General features: G+C 43.0%; 1 protein-coding gene and 1 long non-coding RNA gene across 3 annotated transcripts in view; one reads left to right on the forward strand and one right to left on the reverse strand.

Moving 5' to 3' along the window:
* Window positions 1-6,348, reverse strand: part of BRAF (B-Raf proto-oncogene, serine/threonine kinase) — an 87,607-nt gene extending 81,259 nt beyond the window's left edge. The window contains exon 1 of one of the 2 annotated variants that reach the window (XM_075052011.1): window positions 6,057-6,348. In XM_075052011.1, coding sequence (XP_074908112.1) covers window positions 6,057-6,203 — 147 coding nt within the window. In that variant the 5' untranslated portion in view covers window positions 6,204-6,348. The remainder of the gene's footprint in view (window positions 1-6,056) is intronic. The other variant, XM_075052010.1, reaches the window with a different exon arrangement.
* Window positions 6,349-6,567: 219 nt separating this feature from the next.
* On the forward strand, window positions 6,568-10,903 carry LOC142041971 (uncharacterized). Its single transcript, XR_012653592.1, has 3 exons — window positions 6,568-6,798; window positions 7,092-7,222; window positions 10,678-10,903. It is a non-coding gene; the product is annotated as an uncharacterized LOC142041971 (long non-coding RNA).
* Window positions 10,904-19,246: the final 8,343 nt, after the last annotated feature.

Below are 19,246 nucleotides of genomic sequence, written 5' to 3' on the forward strand. Positions count from 1 at the left end.
AGGTATGCTCAGAAGCAATCCAGAGAGACCAAGTAAGATTGTTACAACCTAGTATGGGAAGCTCAAGACCATAAAGATCTAATGCATCAGGATCTAAACCCGGCAAGCCCAGCTAAGGAAGCCTCAGCTGAACAAGACTTCCCATTCAAATATAAAAAATGAAGTGAAGGCCAGTGCAGTTTCATGGGACAAATATGATCTTTATAAAAAAAAAAAAGAAAAAAAGGAGGGGGGAAAACCCCCACCATACTACCACTACTCCCCCTAACCACATTCCTTTTTGTCTCCTACCTCGGAAGAGTTTTGGAGCTCATTGGGTGCCATGTTGAGGAGATTCAGTTCGCTAAGCTTGTGGAAAACTAACCTGGCAAAAGCGATGCCAATTTTCTTCAGCGTTAGTGAGTTGAATCAGCGTAGGAAAGGACCTACGTGGTACTAATTTGGCACAAGGGAGCAGATCTGGCTGAGCGGCCCGATGCAGGCACAGGAAACAGCAAAACCTCCCGCTCTGGGTGGCTGAGCACCATTTGATTGACTTCAGTGTAACTGCAGGGATAGGGAGCAGCAGCAACCGTTAGCGACTACGGTTATGACAGAGCATTTCTACTATATTGTACATTACACCACCCTTCAAAAGTGAGTGGTTCAAACTGAAAATAAAACTGACATAAAACTTACACTTGGCCAAAAAGTATCTCCAAAAAAACCTCTTAAAGCCGAACCAGCTTCTGTGTAAGGCTGGATTGGAAAAAAATTAGCAATTTCATGATCACTTGAAACCTTCTTTTGTTTCTCTTGGAAGTACAAATAAAATTATATTTCCTTCTAATTGAAATTCCCTCCAAAATATTTAATGCAGTCAAGTTTTCCATAGATAGAAAAATAAAACTGAAGTATAGATCTGTTACAAACTAACAAAACATAGTGGAATATTGGAGCTTTAAGGAAATTTGGGCTTTTTTCAGTTTGTTTTTATAAACAGCTACCATCAAAAGATATCTCCATAAAAAAACCAAATCTTATTTGGTCTACAGTATTTTTAACTGCATGCAACAAAAGAATTGCCTTTCCTGGCTAAACAAGTGTCAAGAAGGCTATTATTAGAACCACTTTAAAAATAAGAGGTCTCTGAGTTTCACAACTACAACAAAATAAAAATGGGAATAGCATTACTGGCTTAAGTAACAACATAAATGAACAAGAAACTCAGTACCAAACACTTTGTATCCAAGCAGTTTGCAGATATCCACAGAGACAAGAAACAAGCCTCCCAAGACATCAAAACTTTTCAGAAGGAGCCACTACTCCATTAAGCAAGTTTTGTGTAATCAAAGAAGCTACCACAGGACAGAGCTGTTAATCCTACTGCCTTTTGGGAAAAACATCATAAGCAGAAATCTCTTTAATATCCCTGCTAAACTCAAGTATTTCAAGGTTGTGTTCTAACATTCGATCTACCTTGCCACAAATAAATCATAAAAAGCCTAAGGAAAAAAACCCAAGAGGTTATCAAAGCCATCATCTTTTCTACACTTGGATCAACTTTCCCCCATCACTCCTGACATATGTTTACCTGTGGAGGTGATGGAATCTATTAACGGACATTTTATAAATGAGTTAAGAGAGTCTATTTTCACGCTTCACTATGAAGAAAAAGGTCTAATAGTAATGTGCAACCATCTCCTCTGCTACCATTTAAACGCGGTACTTCTGATAGTAATTGCCACAAGCCTCAAGAACAAGTAATTTGAATTCTTCTTTGCATCAGATTTGACAACTTCCATTTCTTTTTTAAATAACCACATTTTTTTCAGTCTTTCCTCAAAGCTCTGATATTCTAGACTCCAGATCACCCCTATTTTTCTTCTGTAGGCTCTCCCCTACTAGACCATATATTTCCAGAACCTGTGACCCGAAGTCAGACATAGTATTCAGCTGAGGCCTTTCCTCTGCTGTGCAAAACAAAAGAATTATTTCACTTATCTTTTGAGATATACTCCCGCAGAATATTAGCTGGTTATGAAGCATCTTGTAGCTAAAGTTTAACTTGTCCTCACAATTAAATAGGATGTCATTCACAGACTATAAAGTTAGCTCAATCACTGAACACAAATGCAATGAAACATAATTGAGATTCAACATAAAATGTATTCCCAAAACTACAAAAGCAATGAAGTAAAAAAAAAGCTTATATTGTTTCAACTTTCCAAGTAAGTAGCACGTTTAATTGTAAAATCTTCAGAGAAATAGAAACTTAAAAGGAAAGTTATTCTAATTCCTAGCATGACAGGTTCCCTAAATGTTACTGCAACAAAAACTACGCCAGTTTTTCCTCGGTGTACCTATGTTGCTTTATGAGAACCCACCACTTACTTCATATTATAAAGTTAGAGGCACCTTTTCATTCTATGCATTTTATTCTTCTTCTTAAACCTGTTTTATAAGATTAAGGTTTCTAAATATACAACTAATATTCATGCAGGACAAATTCCAGCGTTGCCATCTAGAAAAGTATCGACTGTCCAACAGCTCAGGCACTCACTTCACAGCCTCCAAAGTAATTTTTGTCTTCCAAAGAGCAGTTCAGGTCACAAAGGTCCGAGTACAGAAAATCCCATTTGAATTATTTAATATTGGTGTAAATAATCTCTAGCAAAAAGAACAGAGCCTTTCCTCCCAGCTGTCACACAACTCCTTACTATATCAACAACCCTGTAACACTCTGAAAGCCCTCCATCCAAACAATCTCTTGTCCTGAGAATTCATCCTGGGGAAGAAGCCAACCTACGTGCCTCTGGACGCCAGCACTCATCCTAGGCTTCCCAACACCAGCAACTGAACAGCGAGCAGAGGAGGAAAATTTCTGCTAAAGTCACTTGCCCCTACCCTTTTCAAATCCTTATGCCTCCAAGAAGTATCTATTTCCTAAATGTACTATACGAGTTCATGTGCAGTTACTCTTACTAATCTTGAATTGTAATACAGAAAAAAAAGCTTTAGCAATTATTATGCTCTTATGCAATGACTTCGTTACGGGAAGAAGATTTTTAACATCAGCAGTTAGGGTACTGAGGCAACTTCTGAAGAACTAAATCCATTATTTGATTAAAAACAGGCCATGAGTTGAATGATATGGCTTAAACTTGTTTTTAAAAACTTCAACCCTTGAATGCATAAGCAATGTTGAGGTTGTTTTAACCAACACAGAAGCTTTCGATTACAATCTTGACATAGAATACCTCCTTTACCAAAGGCCTCCCACTTACAAGTTTGTGTAAGACTACTTCAAGGTCTGTCAGAGATTCTTGTTGTTCGCCTTTCTTTTAAGACTAGACACTGAGTATAGAACTGAAGGTTTTCCTTCTGGATATCGGGATGGCAGTTCCCGAAAGACTATAGGGAACGAAATCTTTCCAGGTACCCCCTCAAAATAAGTGAGGTTATGCTCCTTGACAGGCTTCCACAGCCAGGTTCCTTTTAAAGCTTAGATTTACCTTGTCTTGAAGGAATGAAACAAAACACTAGAACATGTACTTTCATTAGAGCCATGAGTCAGTCAGAAGCACTTCAGTATTTTTCTGACTTATGTCACTTTGCATTTGCATTACACTTTAGGTTGGCTTGTTTCAGTATTAAGGATAGTTTCCATTTTAACTGTATCAGCAATTTTTTGGTCTTGAACTTTATTAAAGGTACAGGTTTAGATGAAGTAATGAGTATACTTACACAGTAAACAACATTTAATTACGTATGACTTGAGAAAGAACTAGCTAACTAAAGAACTAAACCACATCAGAACATAAAAATTCTAGCACCAGCTCTGCCTTAGACCTGTGTGTTTCAGTACTTCCAATGTATAAGAAGTTTGCTGTTAAATAATACAAGAATACCCCTATACACTTCCTAACCCATACTTGCAACATACCAACCTCTCTGGTTGGCAGGTGTTCCAGATACCAGACTGCCTCTCTCTCTCCATCTCTCATGTAGGGATGCAAGATATTCAGGGCATGGGGAGAAGAATTTAGCATTTGGAGTCAAATCTAATAACTGACGCAGGCTAAAATATTTCTAAAGTTCAAGTGACTTATTGCAGTTTCACAAACATTCCCCTTGGTATGAAAATTGGTCTTTTGAAAAAATTCTTGCCTCCTGCCACTGCTTTCCCCCCTCCTCTCTCCTGCACTGCAGTTTATTTACCCAGCTCAGCTGTATTGATATTACTGTTTCTAGGGCCACAATATAAACCAGTTATTGAAACAATTCCACAGAGATTTGGGTTTTTATGGCAGAAATAACAGAAATTCAGTTCCATGCACAGCTGCAGCAGCACAATCTGGGTGATAAAAGTCAGCAAGAAGCTTTTTAACCTCATCTTGCTGCTAAAAGAAAGCATTTGCTAAACCCCACTCTTGAGGTATTCAGGTTTCTCAACCAGTTGAGAGTTTTTCCTTACTCAGGAAATTTAAGACTGGACTTGCATTACTCAAAGCATTTAATCACCCTGCTGGTTATGTGTAAAATACATATATACTGCTGAGTTTGGCCTGCCTTCAGCAAGTAAGCCAGTAGCTCCTTAAGATGCGGGAATCAATCTCACCTCTCACTAGCATCGATAGGGGCAGACTCCTTCCCTATTTCTCCTTTCTGGCCGTCTACCCAGCATGAGATCTAGTACTTGTCAAATTCCTCAATTCATTAATTCCACTATAATCCACTATGCTATTATAAACAAAATGGATAAAAAGATAAGTCTTTTTCTAGTGAGCTGGGAGACAAACTGGTCCCCTCTGTGAGCTGATGACCGAATCCAGCTCATTCTCCCTGCTGGAGGCTCTCCCCCCAGAGCAGCAAGGAGCCGTTACCTGGCGGGCTCAGCACCTCACAGGGCCATGAGACTCTGCTCACAGATGAGAGGTCCTGTACCGATTACACAGGCACGCTCGGGAAAGCCAAGCCGAAATAATCTTCGGCAGCTAACGCTCGGAACAAGAAGGCAGAGCTTCTAGCATCTGTATTTACCTCCAGAACAGACTTGATGCATGGCATTTGGCAATTCGTTCCGACTTCTATGCCTACAGTTCTCGAATCTGCAAAATACCTTGCACTGTTAAGGCACGTTTTATTCCACCTTCCGAAAAGGGTTCAGAAGCATTAGCAACTTACACTTTAACCCTAGCAAAACAGGTAGTACTGCCCGCTCTCCGTGGGATTGGGAAGTTAAGTAATATGCCCCAAAACACAGGAAGTATGTAAGAGAGGCACACACACACCAGAGGCCTGACACCCTCAGTGCCTGCAGAGTGCCCCGTCCGTTAACGTTTCCTCGTGCAGAATCGGTGAGCCAAGCCAGCACCCACAAAAGCAACCAACCGTGCCCGACCCCGGTTTTAAAATCTGTTCCGAGTGTTTCAAGGCCGTCGGGGGACACCGACTACAACCCCCCCCGTCCCCCCCCAAAGCCTTGCCGGCCACAGCCGCCAGGTAACAGCCAGCCTGGCAGCAGGGCCGCGCAGGTGGGCTCGAGTGAAACCAGACCGTGACCGCCGCCGCCACCCCTCCCCGGCCGGAGCGCGGCGGGACGGGGCAAGCCCCGGCCCCCAGGTCGTCCCCCCAAAAAACCCCGCGGGTCCGGGTGCGCCGCCTCCTCACGGCACGGCACGGGCCGCCCCCGGGACAGCGCGGGCCCGGGCCCCGGGCGCTGCCTGCGGGCGCCGGCGGGGGCGGCGATGCGCGGCGGCAGCGAGGCCGCGGCGAGGCGCGGAGCCTCCCCGCCCCGACACCGCATCACCGGCGGCGGCTGGAGCGAGCGGCGTTCCCGCCGCCGGATGGCGGGGGGGGGGGGGGGGAGAAGGAGGAGGAGGAGGCCGGGGCCTCCCCGGACCGGGGATCCCCGCTGCCGCCGGCCCCGCGCCTCGGCGAGCCCCGCGCTGCCGCCACCGCCCCGGCCGGGCCGGGCCCGGCGTCGGCCCCCGGGTGCGGGCCGGCCGGAGGGGGCGGGGGCGCGATCGGCGGCGGGGGGGCGGGTGTCCGCCGCAGCCGCCGTGTGGCCTCACCTCCTCCGGGATGGCCGGGTCGCCGCTGCCGCCGCTGCCCCCCGCGTAGCAGGCGCCGAGCGCGGGCGGCGGCGGCGGCTCGGGCTCCATGTCCCCGTTGAAGAGCGAGGCCCCCTCCGCGCTGCTGCCGCTGCTCAGCGCCGCCATCTTGGATCGAAGCGCTGGGGCGAGGGAGGGGGAGGGGGGAGCCGCGTCCCCGCCGCCGGGACGCCCCCAGCCGCGACCCGTAGTGGGAGGGGGGGGGGAAGGGGGGCGAGCGCGGATCCCGGCCAGCTCCCAGCGGCCCGCGCCACCGGCACGTCACGCCCGGGCCGTGACGTCACCCAGAATCGCCGCCGCGGCCACTGCGCATGGGCCGCCTGACGTCACCGGGAAACACCCTGACGTCACGGCGCGACCACCCGTCGCCCTGGGAACTCGAACGTGGGCTCGGGCCCCGCCCCCTCGCCGCTGCCCCGCCCCCTCCGCCGTCGCCGCAGCGCCCCCTGGCGGCGCGGAAGCAAAGGCGGCGCCTCAGCGCGCTGCAACCGCCCCCCCCCCCCGCCCGCCCCGGCCGGGCCCGGCGCGGTGGGAGCGGGCGAAGCGGGCGGGCCCGGGGGCCGGCGGGGGTGAATTGAGAAGCGAGCGGGGTCTGACGTGCGGGGCGGGCCGGAGCGGGAGCGCGGCGAAGAGCCGGGCGGGGAGAGGGACCGCCAGACCCTCGGCCGGTCTGGCGTCCTTTGACGAACGTTGCCATTTTGAGGTAAATCTTTACAAACACCTGCCGTGCGACAGTGGCAGCCATGCTTTCAAAAGTCACATTTTCCTCTGAAAACGTTGCGCCTGCTCTAGTAACAACTAAGATAATCGATCGCTGGGATTGACGAAACCTCCCTGGTTTTTTCCATGGACGGCAGTTAGGCCTTGGGCTGCCGCAGGCTCCTGCGTCGTTTTCGCGGGGCGCTTCAGGCGAGGGAAGGTTCTGGCGGGGAGCTCCGCAGGAACCGGGACCTCTTCCTTCTCCCCGGTAACACCTCTCCCTTACCCTCTCTTCAGCCTTGTCCTGTCTGGAGGCCTGGGAGCGGATCCTGGTTTCTGAACACGAGCATCCGTCCTGTCTGCACCTTCTCTGCGTGACGGGACGTGCACCGCCTTCCCCGACAGCCTGGCTTACCGGGGAGAAAAAGGTGGGCTCATGCAGGGGGACTGCCGTGGGCTTCGGTCCTCTGGCGTCAATGACGGAAGAACCAAGGGGGTCGGTAGGGTGCATTGGGAAATGCCGCTCCCTCCAGCTCGGAAGTGAGGGGGAGCTGGAGCCTGCAGCCACAGCTGCCCCCCAAAGCCTGCTCCTGCTGTGTCCCCAGTGCCCACGGCCATCTTCCCCAAAAGTGGCAGAGTGCCCCCGTTTAAAGTAAAAAATTGACCTGTGTCATATCCCTGTGTGCCACAAACATCGAAATGCCACTCACACACACAAAGCATTCAGTAAATCAGGCGTTTTAAGTTGCTTCCTTGCTGAAAAGGTCCTTATGATAAATGCGAAATTGGTAACAGTATCTGAATGCATCGCAAAGAAAAGCTAACTTGCCAGAACAGCAGCAAGATTTCACAGAAGGTGAAGGCTGTTCTATGTCAACCTGATATATTTTATGGTAGTCAGTTGAAATACTAAGTTGAACCATGCAAATGCAAACATCCTTATCTTTGTTTCACTTCAGTTGTGAATATGTAACCATACAACTCTTAATGTAATAATCCTGATGATAGATTTGAGGTTTATATTTCACCTTTCATGCTGGGGCCATTGGTGTGTAAAAGCATTTCAAATTCAGTTTGATACTGGCAGAGTAACTGGCAAATAAATGCAACATCAATTTACTGTACAGACACAGCAAAAACACGATAGAGTCAGGAATACCAGACACTGTGGTACGGAGGGAAGGAACCTCGGGCATGAATTTAGCTGAGGGTCTTCCCTGTAGAGAGCTATGCAGTATTAAACACCTCCTGAACACAGAAATAAGCAAAATAATCTAGTTAATGTTTAAATGGATTTTAATTGATTATCTGACAGGCTATGCCTTCCTGAGATAGGAGCCTAGGTTTTCCTACGACTGGTGGCCTGCAGTGCAGTCAACAAAAGGGCTGCACAAATATATGAGAATCAAATGAACAGACTAAGCAGCTCGCCAAGTTTAGAAATGTCTCTCTAATAGCCACATTAATGAAGAGGATAATTATCAGCGATTCCTGCTATGCGATGGGAATGTGTAATGGCAGTGAAAAATGCACACAGCCTCTGGAAAATAACACACATGCTGAGGGCTAAACGCTGGGACAAATTTCTCTTATCTTTGAAGGAAGAGGCGGCAGAGGTAATATGAGATGGCTCTCCCAGCACACAGCCTGTTGTGGAAAAGCCAACAGAGTAATATGGGTTAACTAATAGAGTAAGTCCATTCTTTTCAATGAGATTTATACCAAGGGATAATTTAGTCTCAATGTACAGAATGTAGTCATAGCCCTTGTTTTATTCCCTAAGCAATTTATGTCTGGGGCATAATTCTAGCAGTGGATTTAGTTGACTGCTATCAATCTGTAACTTGTAATACCTTTCCCAATGCTTTTAGTAATATTGCATGCCTTTATTCCTGAGCTTCTGATTTTCTCAGAAGATTTGCATTCACATAAAATATATTTGCTAGACTTCCTTATTACATTTGATATACCACCTGAAGAGTTGCAATTCTAAACTCTAATATTGACAACTGATGACCAAAACTGGGAACACAGCAGAGTTACCACCTGAAATACATGAGATAAAAACCAGTGTTCCACCTAAAATAAAGAACATAATACTATTTTAAAAGATAGTTGTGTAGGAAGGAGACAGAAATCTACTATTTATGCTATACTTTCCTTTTGCTTGGTGGAATCCACACCTGGTGATAAATGGAATTTCCTACTCCTTCACATGGTGGCATCTTTGGTCTCTCTGCTTAATCCATCATGATGGAAGATAAGTCATTAATAGCTGTAACTATTTCTTGGTGATATGAAATCCCATCTACTGATAATAGATATCATCATCATCTTTTACAGAGACTAGCTTTCATTATCAATATAGGTCAAAATCAAACTTATAACCTAGATGTGACAGGCTGGTTTCTGTTATCAAATCCAGAGGCCACCTGGGGCACTGGCTGGTTGATTCTTACAATGCAGCGCAGCCAGTTTATCTGGTATTGCAGCAGGTAATGCATACCTGTAAATACAAAACCTGCCACCTCCCATCAAACTCTTAGTTATGCACTGGGGTTTGATCCTCCTCAGAATTTTTTTATTTTAATTCAGATCAGAAAACAAGTCCAGCTGTTAAAAGACAAAGACTTTTCAGCTAGATTGCCCACCACCAGAACATTTGTCTGACCTAATCAACACCTGAATTTTCAGAGAACTGTTTTAATTAGTCAGTAGAAAAAATAATATGGCTGCCTGACAGAAACTGTCTCGTGAGCATTTGAACACGTCTTTATCCTTTCCCCCCCAAAAAGAATTAATTTTAATGAGATGCTCCAAAATGAGAATGTCCAAAAGAGATATTAGATGAAACCTAATATTGGTCTCATTTATGATATTCTTTCAACAGAAGACTATCTCAAAAAAACCCCCAGCCTTCCAGTTTCTTAATCAAAAAAATACATAATTTGCATATTGGTATGATAATAGAAACTGATTTTTTTAAAGTGGTGTGAAAATTCAACACATCTTAAACTCTGGATGTCTAAAGTGCCCTTAAAATTTGTCCAAATTTCCAAAAACTGCTTAGCCTTTTCACACACTGGACAGACAGTATTTGTCCCATGCATTGTAGCATTTGCACTTGGACCATATACATTTGAAAATGCTGGATTAAATTCAGCACCAGGAGAAAATAATTACAGATCTTCTGAAGTACGTTAAAATACACATGTCACTTTTAAATGCTGTAGTATGAAGTGAAAGTGCACAACTTCATCTATCTAAGGCAATGGTACTGTCTGTATATCAGATTAATCCTCAATCTTAACAGCGGAAATACAGATGTTGATGGAACACAGATACTAGTGACAACAGTCATGTTCCCGGTTATCTTGGCCAGAAAATGTGAAGCAGAACAAAAATTAGGCTGTTGTCCAGAGTTCAGTCATTTTCTGATTACTAGTCAGAATAATACATACTTAAGAAAATTACTTTGCTCTCCAGGAAAAGAATGTTGAAGATATTTTTTGAGGAGAGAACCCAGATTTTTCTTTTCACTTCTCTTAGCACCTTTTGGCTTATTATCCCACTCACTTGATGATATACTATACATCTTTTCATACTTCTCATACTTCTAGTGATCACTGTCTGATGGCTTCAATGTGAGGCAATAGAGAAAGCAAGGCTGCTTTTTTTTTCTCTTTTTCCTTTAAACTATTCCTGTACAGATCATACATATTTTTGCCTTTGGTACCTTCTTGAGAACTTCTAGTTCAGGAGATTTACCATTCTGTGACACTGCTGAACCTGAAACATTCATACCTTCAGTGAGAAATCAGGTAATACTCAGGTAGTGATTTGAACTTGGCAGGTGAACAATCTCATCCATATTTTTTTTCAGTTGATGGAGACTTCATAGTTCTTTGGCTTTGAATTAAATACATGAGCAGAAGTGATGAGGATGGGTGGAGACTAGGAGAAAAAAGGCGGTAGGAAGAAAAGAAGAAAATGGGAATCCACCAGGTTCTTAATTCAGTTTTCATTCTACCATTAAAAGAAATGTTGATCTAACAAGCTTTTTTTTATATATATAAATAATAATGTATTCTGGATTTTCTTGTAATGATACTGGAAATATTTACATAGTTTTTATTTGATTCAAGCGTAATTTATTTTAGAGTCATTACTTATAAAGCTGTTTCTCTTCTCTCCCTAAACCACAGCCCAAACCTTCAGAAGGTAAAAAGCAAATCATTTTCCTTTGGAGGCAATGTGTAGGAGGCAGGGAGCAGGAAAGGTGATGGGACTGGGACATGGGAGTGACTTCGCATATAGGTCCCTTCTGTACCCTGCACATTGTTCAGCATCGCAAGAACAAAATGCTAACCTGTTTCCTTCCTCATCTGAGTAGCGACTTCAGGGTCCAGCAATGTATGTGCTGTACCGCAGTGCTCTGCCTCTCTGCTGGCTTCCTGTCTTCACTCGCTTACTAGCATGGGAAGCTGAGAAAACTACATGTTTTATTGAACAGTAGTGTAAATACTGACAGATGTGGCATATATGGGACCATGAAGAGAGAGTGTGAGCCCTGAAACCACTATTAAGAGAACAAATGTATCAGCCAGTGGAAAAGGAGGGGAAGGGATGGGGCAAAAGACTAGATGGAGAGAGGACGTAGTAGAAGTAGACACTGGAGGAGGAGATGTGGCTCTCCTGGGAAATGAGAAGCAGATGAAAATAGGAAAACAAAGGAGTAAGGAGCACTGATTTTCCTGCCTGACATACTTTACTGAAACCAGGACCAAATTGCACATTTGAGAAGATTAGTCAAGACCCTCCTGTTACCTTAGCGTTCCTCATCATTCCTTTAACGCATTCAGCGTGTTCAGATATCTGATTTCTGAGTCCTTTGTGTTGGACAGTGATAAGCTGATCAGCTTTAAGGACTAAATAGTTTTAGATTCCTCACATTATTATTCCAATGAGAACAATCAAATTCATAACTCAAAACCATCCTGTTTAGGCACAAAAACCTGCTAACGCAATTGAGTGACTTCCAAGAAAGGGCAGGAAAGGATACCACCTCAAACAAGTTATTTTGCTGTTCAGAAAATGACTGTTCAATTATGTTCCAGTCTTAGGATTTTCCTTCATAATATTCAGGCTAGCTGAGCTTCCCCTGGCCTGAGTACCTGCTGTAATTTTATTCTCCAGCACTTTACAGACATGTTGGTAACTCTCTACATCTCTGATCTAATAACAGTTTAGATAGTAACTGCACCTTTTGGTTTCTAGCCTCTTCACTGAGCAGAAAAAGTCCATTAGGGTTGGTATTGGCCTGGAGTAAGGAAACTTTAAGAGTCCAAAAAGGCTAAATCAATAATATGAATCAAATACAGAAACCGCAGCTTTGACATGGGACAGAGAGAACACGGTGACCGATTGTGGTTTTTCAGGGCAATATCCGACATTGCTGGAGTTTTAGGAGTTATTGTTCTTCAGTGATAGGTCAAATAGGATGGATAACCTTTTAAAATGAATGCTTATATTGTAATATACATATACACATCTTACGTATTTAAACATAAGTGTCTTTTGCTGACAGAGTCAGTATCACAGTTCATCATCCATCCTTGTCTTTTAATCCTCACTACCACCAAGACAACACAAGCCTCACAGACATTTAGTCTCTCCTATAAAGGCAAGCTGCCTGCCAAGCATGTGGGAATTTGGACAGTCTCTGAACCACATTCCTATATTCTCATCGTTCCTGCGAGTATGCACTTGGCCAAAGGCAAAATTTCTGGTGCAATGGTCAATGGCCTCAACGTTTTTGATGCTGTGGATTGCTTGAAGCTTGTGGTTATGCTAAAGGCCCTCGGACATCATTATTCCTTTTTAGTATGATACAATTTCTTTCTCCAGAAGACACATTTGTTTTGGTAAATGAACACAATTTCTGTTACCCACACTCTGGAGGAATTCTGCAAGGCTCCAGCTTAGATCTTTGTTTTATCTTGTTTTTAAGTGGTTTGCATGCCTAGTCAATACCCTACTATCTGTCCTCAGAGGGCATTAATATTTATTAATAAACTTGATGATGCTATCAAACAACTTGAATTTGAACATACAGAGACACATCACACTGTTAGCTGTATTGGTGTCAGGCAATGGAGCAGTATTTTGGCAAACGTCACAGCATATAAGCAGAATGACTAAGTGCAAAAGCAGAAAAATAAAGAGGCTGCAGTGTTACTTTATAGTTATCAGTAACGATTCTAATATTCCCTAGCCTAATTAATACTTTCTGGGTTATGGTGTTCATTCAAAAAGCATTTGTGAAGTTTAGAGCTTGCGAACAATGCTCATCTGCACATTAGTTGCACCAAACAGACCCAGGACAGACAGCCAAGAAATAACACATGCTGCCTCACATGCAGCCTGTGTATCAGTCACCTCCCATCCACTCACGCAAGAAATGTCGTCTGTCTAGGTGGCATCTGCACAGCCTCATTCACGGATTCCTCTCTGATACAAATGTGCCAGTTTGAACAAGCCAGCTGAATACCGCTTTAGGTTGGGGCCTTCATGTAAATGGTCCTGTGCCTGCAAACTAAACATAATACTCAGTAACATCAGCTGAAATATCAGTCATATCTCTTCTACTTAAATAAAAAGCCAGCATAAACTCTGACATCTCAGAAATAATTACCCCCCCTCCCCCCAAATATATAATAAACATCTCTGTAAACTAGCCAGCTCAATACTGAATGCAATATCCTCACACCTCCTGGATTATCTCTATCATTGCCTGCCCAGAAATATTCTGAACAGCAGCTTGATGCTGCCTGTCACACACATGCTCCTTTGCATGCAAGTATAGAAATCAGAAATGTTGCACCTTGTCCATAATGACTGTTGCTTGTAAATAAGACAGCATCACCCAGATGTCAGCATGGCACACTTCAGCTGTACTACTCCACTCTCTCGGGGATGAGGCTTTTCTTAAGCCACCTGCAGCTCTCTTCTCTGCAGAAATCAATGCATGGTACCCAGACAGCCTAATATTATTATGATCAACACTGAATATCACTGGGGAAGAAGCTATCGCATGCATAGGCATAACAGAGTCTCTAGAGAAATGATGTTTCATCAGTCCTGTCCTGAAGAGACCACTATCAGCCAAAGGCTAAAGGGGACTACAACCCTGTATGCTGGCATAGGATTTACCTAGTTATTATTCAAAGGTAAGTCCCATTGATACCAGCTGGAGATAGTAAATATTCACACAGCTTCTAAAATTAGACCACTTCTGTAGCTGCTTGAATCTGGAATCACATTTTGGACATCCATTTTGAAAGTCTGGGGGCAAGTGACCCCATTCATTTTTATCCAGGCAAGACTGTAGTGGGAACTGAGGAATGCGATGCATTTGCAATTACATCTTTGCAGTGACACACCATTGCGTGTTGCACTAGAATGGTTTTTAGACTTTCTGGACCTCAGGTGGTTTTTGCTCCTAATACCATTAAAAGCCTATTTACTGAAACAGCCCATAAGGCAAACATCAGATCTGCAGAAGCAACAACTGAAGTGGGAGAGACCCTCTGAACTCCATGAAATATTTACAAACAGCTTTAGGAGCCCTGGGATGAAGTAAAGTACTTTCAAGCATAGACAGAAAACCTAATGGGTATAAAAATCCTTTTCTAGCTCCTGGTGAAATTTGTTTTCACAGACCTAGCTATGATATGAGAAAATGTATGAGGCCATCCGGTCTGCCTCCTCCTCTTCCAGGAGAGAAGTGGTCCCAGTGCTATGTTTTATAACACTTGGCTCAGCCTAGCTCTGCCTGACTCAGACAACAGAAGCCAAACCCACTTCTTGGGAATCTTCTCAATTTTTCTAAATATTTCACTTTGTGGAATTTTCCCCAGTATTCCACCCAGAACAATTCAATGCAGTATGTATAAAGATAGTTCAATATCATGCTTGTTATCCTGTTGATTTGCTATTTATCCCTTTAGACAACCCTAAGTAATTTCTCAGCCAGCGTGGTGGTGATATACCTCTAACACCTGTCTACAGTCATGCTTCTCACCATTTGGACACATTATAGCTGTGCTCTGCAGTGACTCAGCCTTCACAAGCAAATTCTTTCAGATGTTTTCATGTCTGTTCCTTCCTCTCTGTACTCAAGACATCATTATTACACTTGAGGAAAAGGACAAGGAAAAGTGAAGAGGAGAAAGAAGTGCAGACACTAAAATGCCTTTCTTCATGCTACCCCAGCTGTGCAGGCATAGGAAGATCCATCTAAATACCTGGCCCACACACATCATTTCATTCTTACCAGGATTTATGATAAGGGTATTGTTCAAGATGATGAAGAGAGAGAGTCCTCTTGAAGGATTTTGTTTCCGGAATCTACTCCCAAGGGATTGTACAAGCAGTGTCACAATCAAACAGTTACAGAGGAGAACTGTGTTTAAAGGAATCGATCTGAGATCCCCATAGCACTTGTTTTCTTTGCATATTATCATTTGTGCTTTAAAAGAAAGAAAAAACATACAAAACACTGTTATTCCCTCATCAAAGCAGCCTTTTGGATTCCTAAAGCTTTTCCAAAACATATAGGCTTTGTTGATTGTTGTTTTTTAAAATGATCCTAAAACGGCCTTCAAACTCAAAGTGGTAGAGGAATATGCACACAGATACTTTAAAATTTAAAAAACTTTTACAGTTTAAGAAATATCTGTGATTTTTTTCTTTTAAATTTTTACTTTCTGACCAAATCAAGATTTTTTCAGCATTTGAAGTCTCTTAACATCTGAAGCAGAACAGTGAACGCAGTAACGTACCACAGCTTATTTTATGTGTTAAAAATGTCATCAACTGTTGCATACAATCATCTCTCTGAAATAAAGCTCTGAAATACACAGAGGTAGAAGTCCTACCATAGCAAGACTAAGCTGCTCTTTATACAAGGTTCTTCTGGGGTGAATTCCCATCCTAGAAGCAGCTTACCCTCATGACACTATTCACTAAGTAATCATTATTCTAATTTTACTCCTGAGGAAACGTAGGCAAGTAAGACAAACTATTTATCTAAAACCATAGAGTAACTCAGGTGCATTTTGCTGACCTGTATAAACTGAGTGCATTGCTTTAATAAGTAGAATAAACTCTCTCGACATGAGGAGAAACTTTTTTTCAAGTTAATACTTTCCTGAGCAGAGCACATGTATTTTAACACACTGGTACCTTTGCCAGAAAGCAAGACTGCGTTGTGGTTTTTTTTCCTTCCACCACTACAAAGTGTGGTCATATGCAAGTGAACTTTGGCCTGTCTGCAGGATTTTCAATAGTAAGAGGTTCTAGCAATAGCTGTGCTCTCTATAGGATATATACAGCACTTGGGTCAGCCTGTTTACAAAATAACTTGTGATTATCAAGGCAGTACTCAGCAGCTATGACGATATTATACCAGACTATAATTAAAGACAGACATAAAGCCATATAAAATAAGGAAGCAGTGGCACTTAATAAAGCTGTTCAGGATTGGGAAGAGGTTAGGGTTTTGACTCTCAGTCCCTTGGAGATCAGCTAACCAGGTTTATTCTGATCAAGAATTAAAACATCAAACTAAACATCTGCTGAGGACAGTCAGCTTACACCCTCAGGAAAAGCGTGAATTTTGTAACAAAACACACCAGAGTTTGAATGGTGAAATGAATCATTGTAAAGGGAAAGCCAAAAATAAAAATCTAATTGAGCTTGATAATTTGTACATAAAATGACGTGCCACTATACCAATGGCTGTGTAAAGCATATCCTTACCCCTCAGAAAATGGCTGAACCTCTCCTTCCCCTCCTGAATACACATACTGCATTAATACCTGGCATGATGTTTCAGGATTGACTTCCAATTTGTCTAGACCCTGCAATTCACAAAACATGGCCTTCTTCAGGCAGTGTCTATTCCTAAATGACAGAGCACAGATTGGTAGGAAAGTGCCTATTTCTGTCCCACCTATGGAGAGGAGAAGGCTGTATTTTCTGGAACAAAATAGTTACACTAACACTCCAAGCAAGCAATGGTTTATCCTAATACTAGGATATACTCGAATAACGGCTGAATCATTGTTATTTTATGAAGTTTCAGGGGAGGGGAAACAGCCATTTTTGAGAAGACCTAGTTCTAGCAAATGAGTACTAAAGAAGAAGGTTCATGAAAAATGAGGCAGGGGAACCTTTCTTGTACTTAGACTGCTCTTTTTAAAAGTTAACATTTTTCTACTCCATCCACTTTGCTTTTGCAAACGCTGTGAAGAAGAGATGAAAATCAACAATTCAGTCCACTTGTTTCACATCTGCTTACTTCACAGCCACTTCCATCAGTTTCTCTCCCTTTTTGGGTATGCTCCTGTAACTTATCTTCCCAAAGTATGTCCCCAGGGTGATGCTTTGATTCTAGAGCAGGTTTGCTCTGGCAGGTTGCAAAGGGGATCATTATAGATGAGTAGACAAACAAGCCTTTCGCTTTCCTGTTCACGACAGGAACTTCTTGAAAATCCATAAATAGCTAGGTGGCTTGGTGTAGACAAGGAAAAACAGATCCGATCCCCAAGCCTAATTATCTAATATTACACTGCTGAGCCCATATCTATGTCTAGCAAGGTGGCACACTAAGATGCAGAATACCTGTAGCATTCACTGCCCTCAGTAGGCTCCGTAGATCCTCAGTCCTTAAGTAGGCTAAATGTGGATTCAGAAGCGTAAGCATGGCCAGTCACGCTGTACTTTAATATATCATTACATGTATACTTATAACCAGGTCTCCACACACACACAGTTTAAGGCCATGCATACCTACTTTACTGGAGCAGGACCATAATCCACTTTTTGATGCATGCACACTTTCTCTCTCCTGCATGTTCATGCTGTCAAAGCTTTAAGTGTTTCAGAGGAACAAAAAAAAGATGCTGTTGATTTTTCATCTTAAATTACAGGGAAAACATTTTTATTGATCTTTGGTTTAATTTTAGAAGACATCAAGTTCTTGCCTACAAAGCTGTTTTAAGTACAATCACCAGCTGTCCAAAGCTGCCACAGTTAATTCTGCTAAAGAGGTTCAGAACCGGTCTTTCTCTCCACCAAAGCAAGCAACTGAGCAACTTCACCCGTCGCAGCCATAGCCAGAAACACAGTGTCAGGCAGCAGCAACCTTCCTACTATGGGCAATTCCCTCTCCTGCCTAGTGTGTGGCTCCATGCCGCTCTTCTTCCTCAAGAGGAATTCAAGGGAACCAGACTGCTTCCCCTGGGCTGCGTGCACACAGCCTAAGAACCAAGTACTTCTCAGAGGGCTCATCACAGGCTCTGTGTACTTCAGTACCAGTCAGGTCACAATGCATAGACAACACATGGAACACTAAAATGCCATAGGCACATTAGAGTTGAGCAAAGTTTTAAGTTACTAAAAAGATTTTAAATTAGAATGAGAATCTTACCACAGTCAACAAAATGCTATGGAAGTTAGGAAAATATATATATCTCTGCTCTGTACTGTAGTGGTAAGAACTCAGGTGCTTCTCTCACAACACCCCAGATCACCTAAAATCACCTTAAAGCTTAGAAAACCAGGTGACACTCACTAAGGAACATGAAGAACTACACAGCTCACCAGAAACACCTTTAATACAATCAGCACCTCTTCAATTAATAACCTTGGTGAAGTACAGCTGTTGAGCTGTTACAAATTTATGTAGATCCACTCATTTCAATGATCACAGATCCCTTCAAATACACTTACATCTGAACAAGCTTGATTTAGAAGTGTCAGTAGGTTAGTACTCCTCCCTACTTCAGAATGCCTCTGTACACAAAAATCAAGCATACCGCAAGATAGCTGTGCAATACTTTTTGCTCTAGTCACTCTACATTTTTAATAGCTCTCCTTTACTACCTCAAGGATGTTCCTCTAAGCTTACATGGTCTGGAAATTATAAGATGCTGTTTCAGGGCATACACAGGCAAGATGCACACTTGGCCAGGCAGAGCAGCACAGCTGCATTCTGTACTTCCTATTCCCTGACAGCAAGAATGGTAGATGTACACAATCATTAATATTAGCAACACCAAAGGAGCCTAGTGATAAAAACATATACTGAATACCAGTAAAACTGTTCATCACCTTATGAAGTATTTCATACATGTCCTCCAGGCAATCAAAATAAATTCAAAATCCTTTTATTACAGTAAACTTACAATACTGTATTTTAATTAGTGGGGGTCTCAAACTGGAAAACAGTTTGAGCCTTCATATTTCATCCTCTTCTGTTGCAGCATCTAAATATTCAAGGTACAATGAAAGTGTGTGGGCAGGCAATGGATCATGAAATATTGTCCAGTGTAGAACGCAGAACAATAGATTCTAACAGCAACTTCAAAAAAAAAAAAAAGAAAACC

Source organism: Buteo buteo, chromosome 19 (genome assembly GCF_964188355.1).
Source record: "Buteo buteo chromosome 19, bButBut1.hap1.1, whole genome shotgun sequence".
In the NCBI taxonomy this organism is placed as follows: domain Eukaryota; kingdom Metazoa; phylum Chordata; class Aves; order Accipitriformes; family Accipitridae; genus Buteo; species Buteo buteo.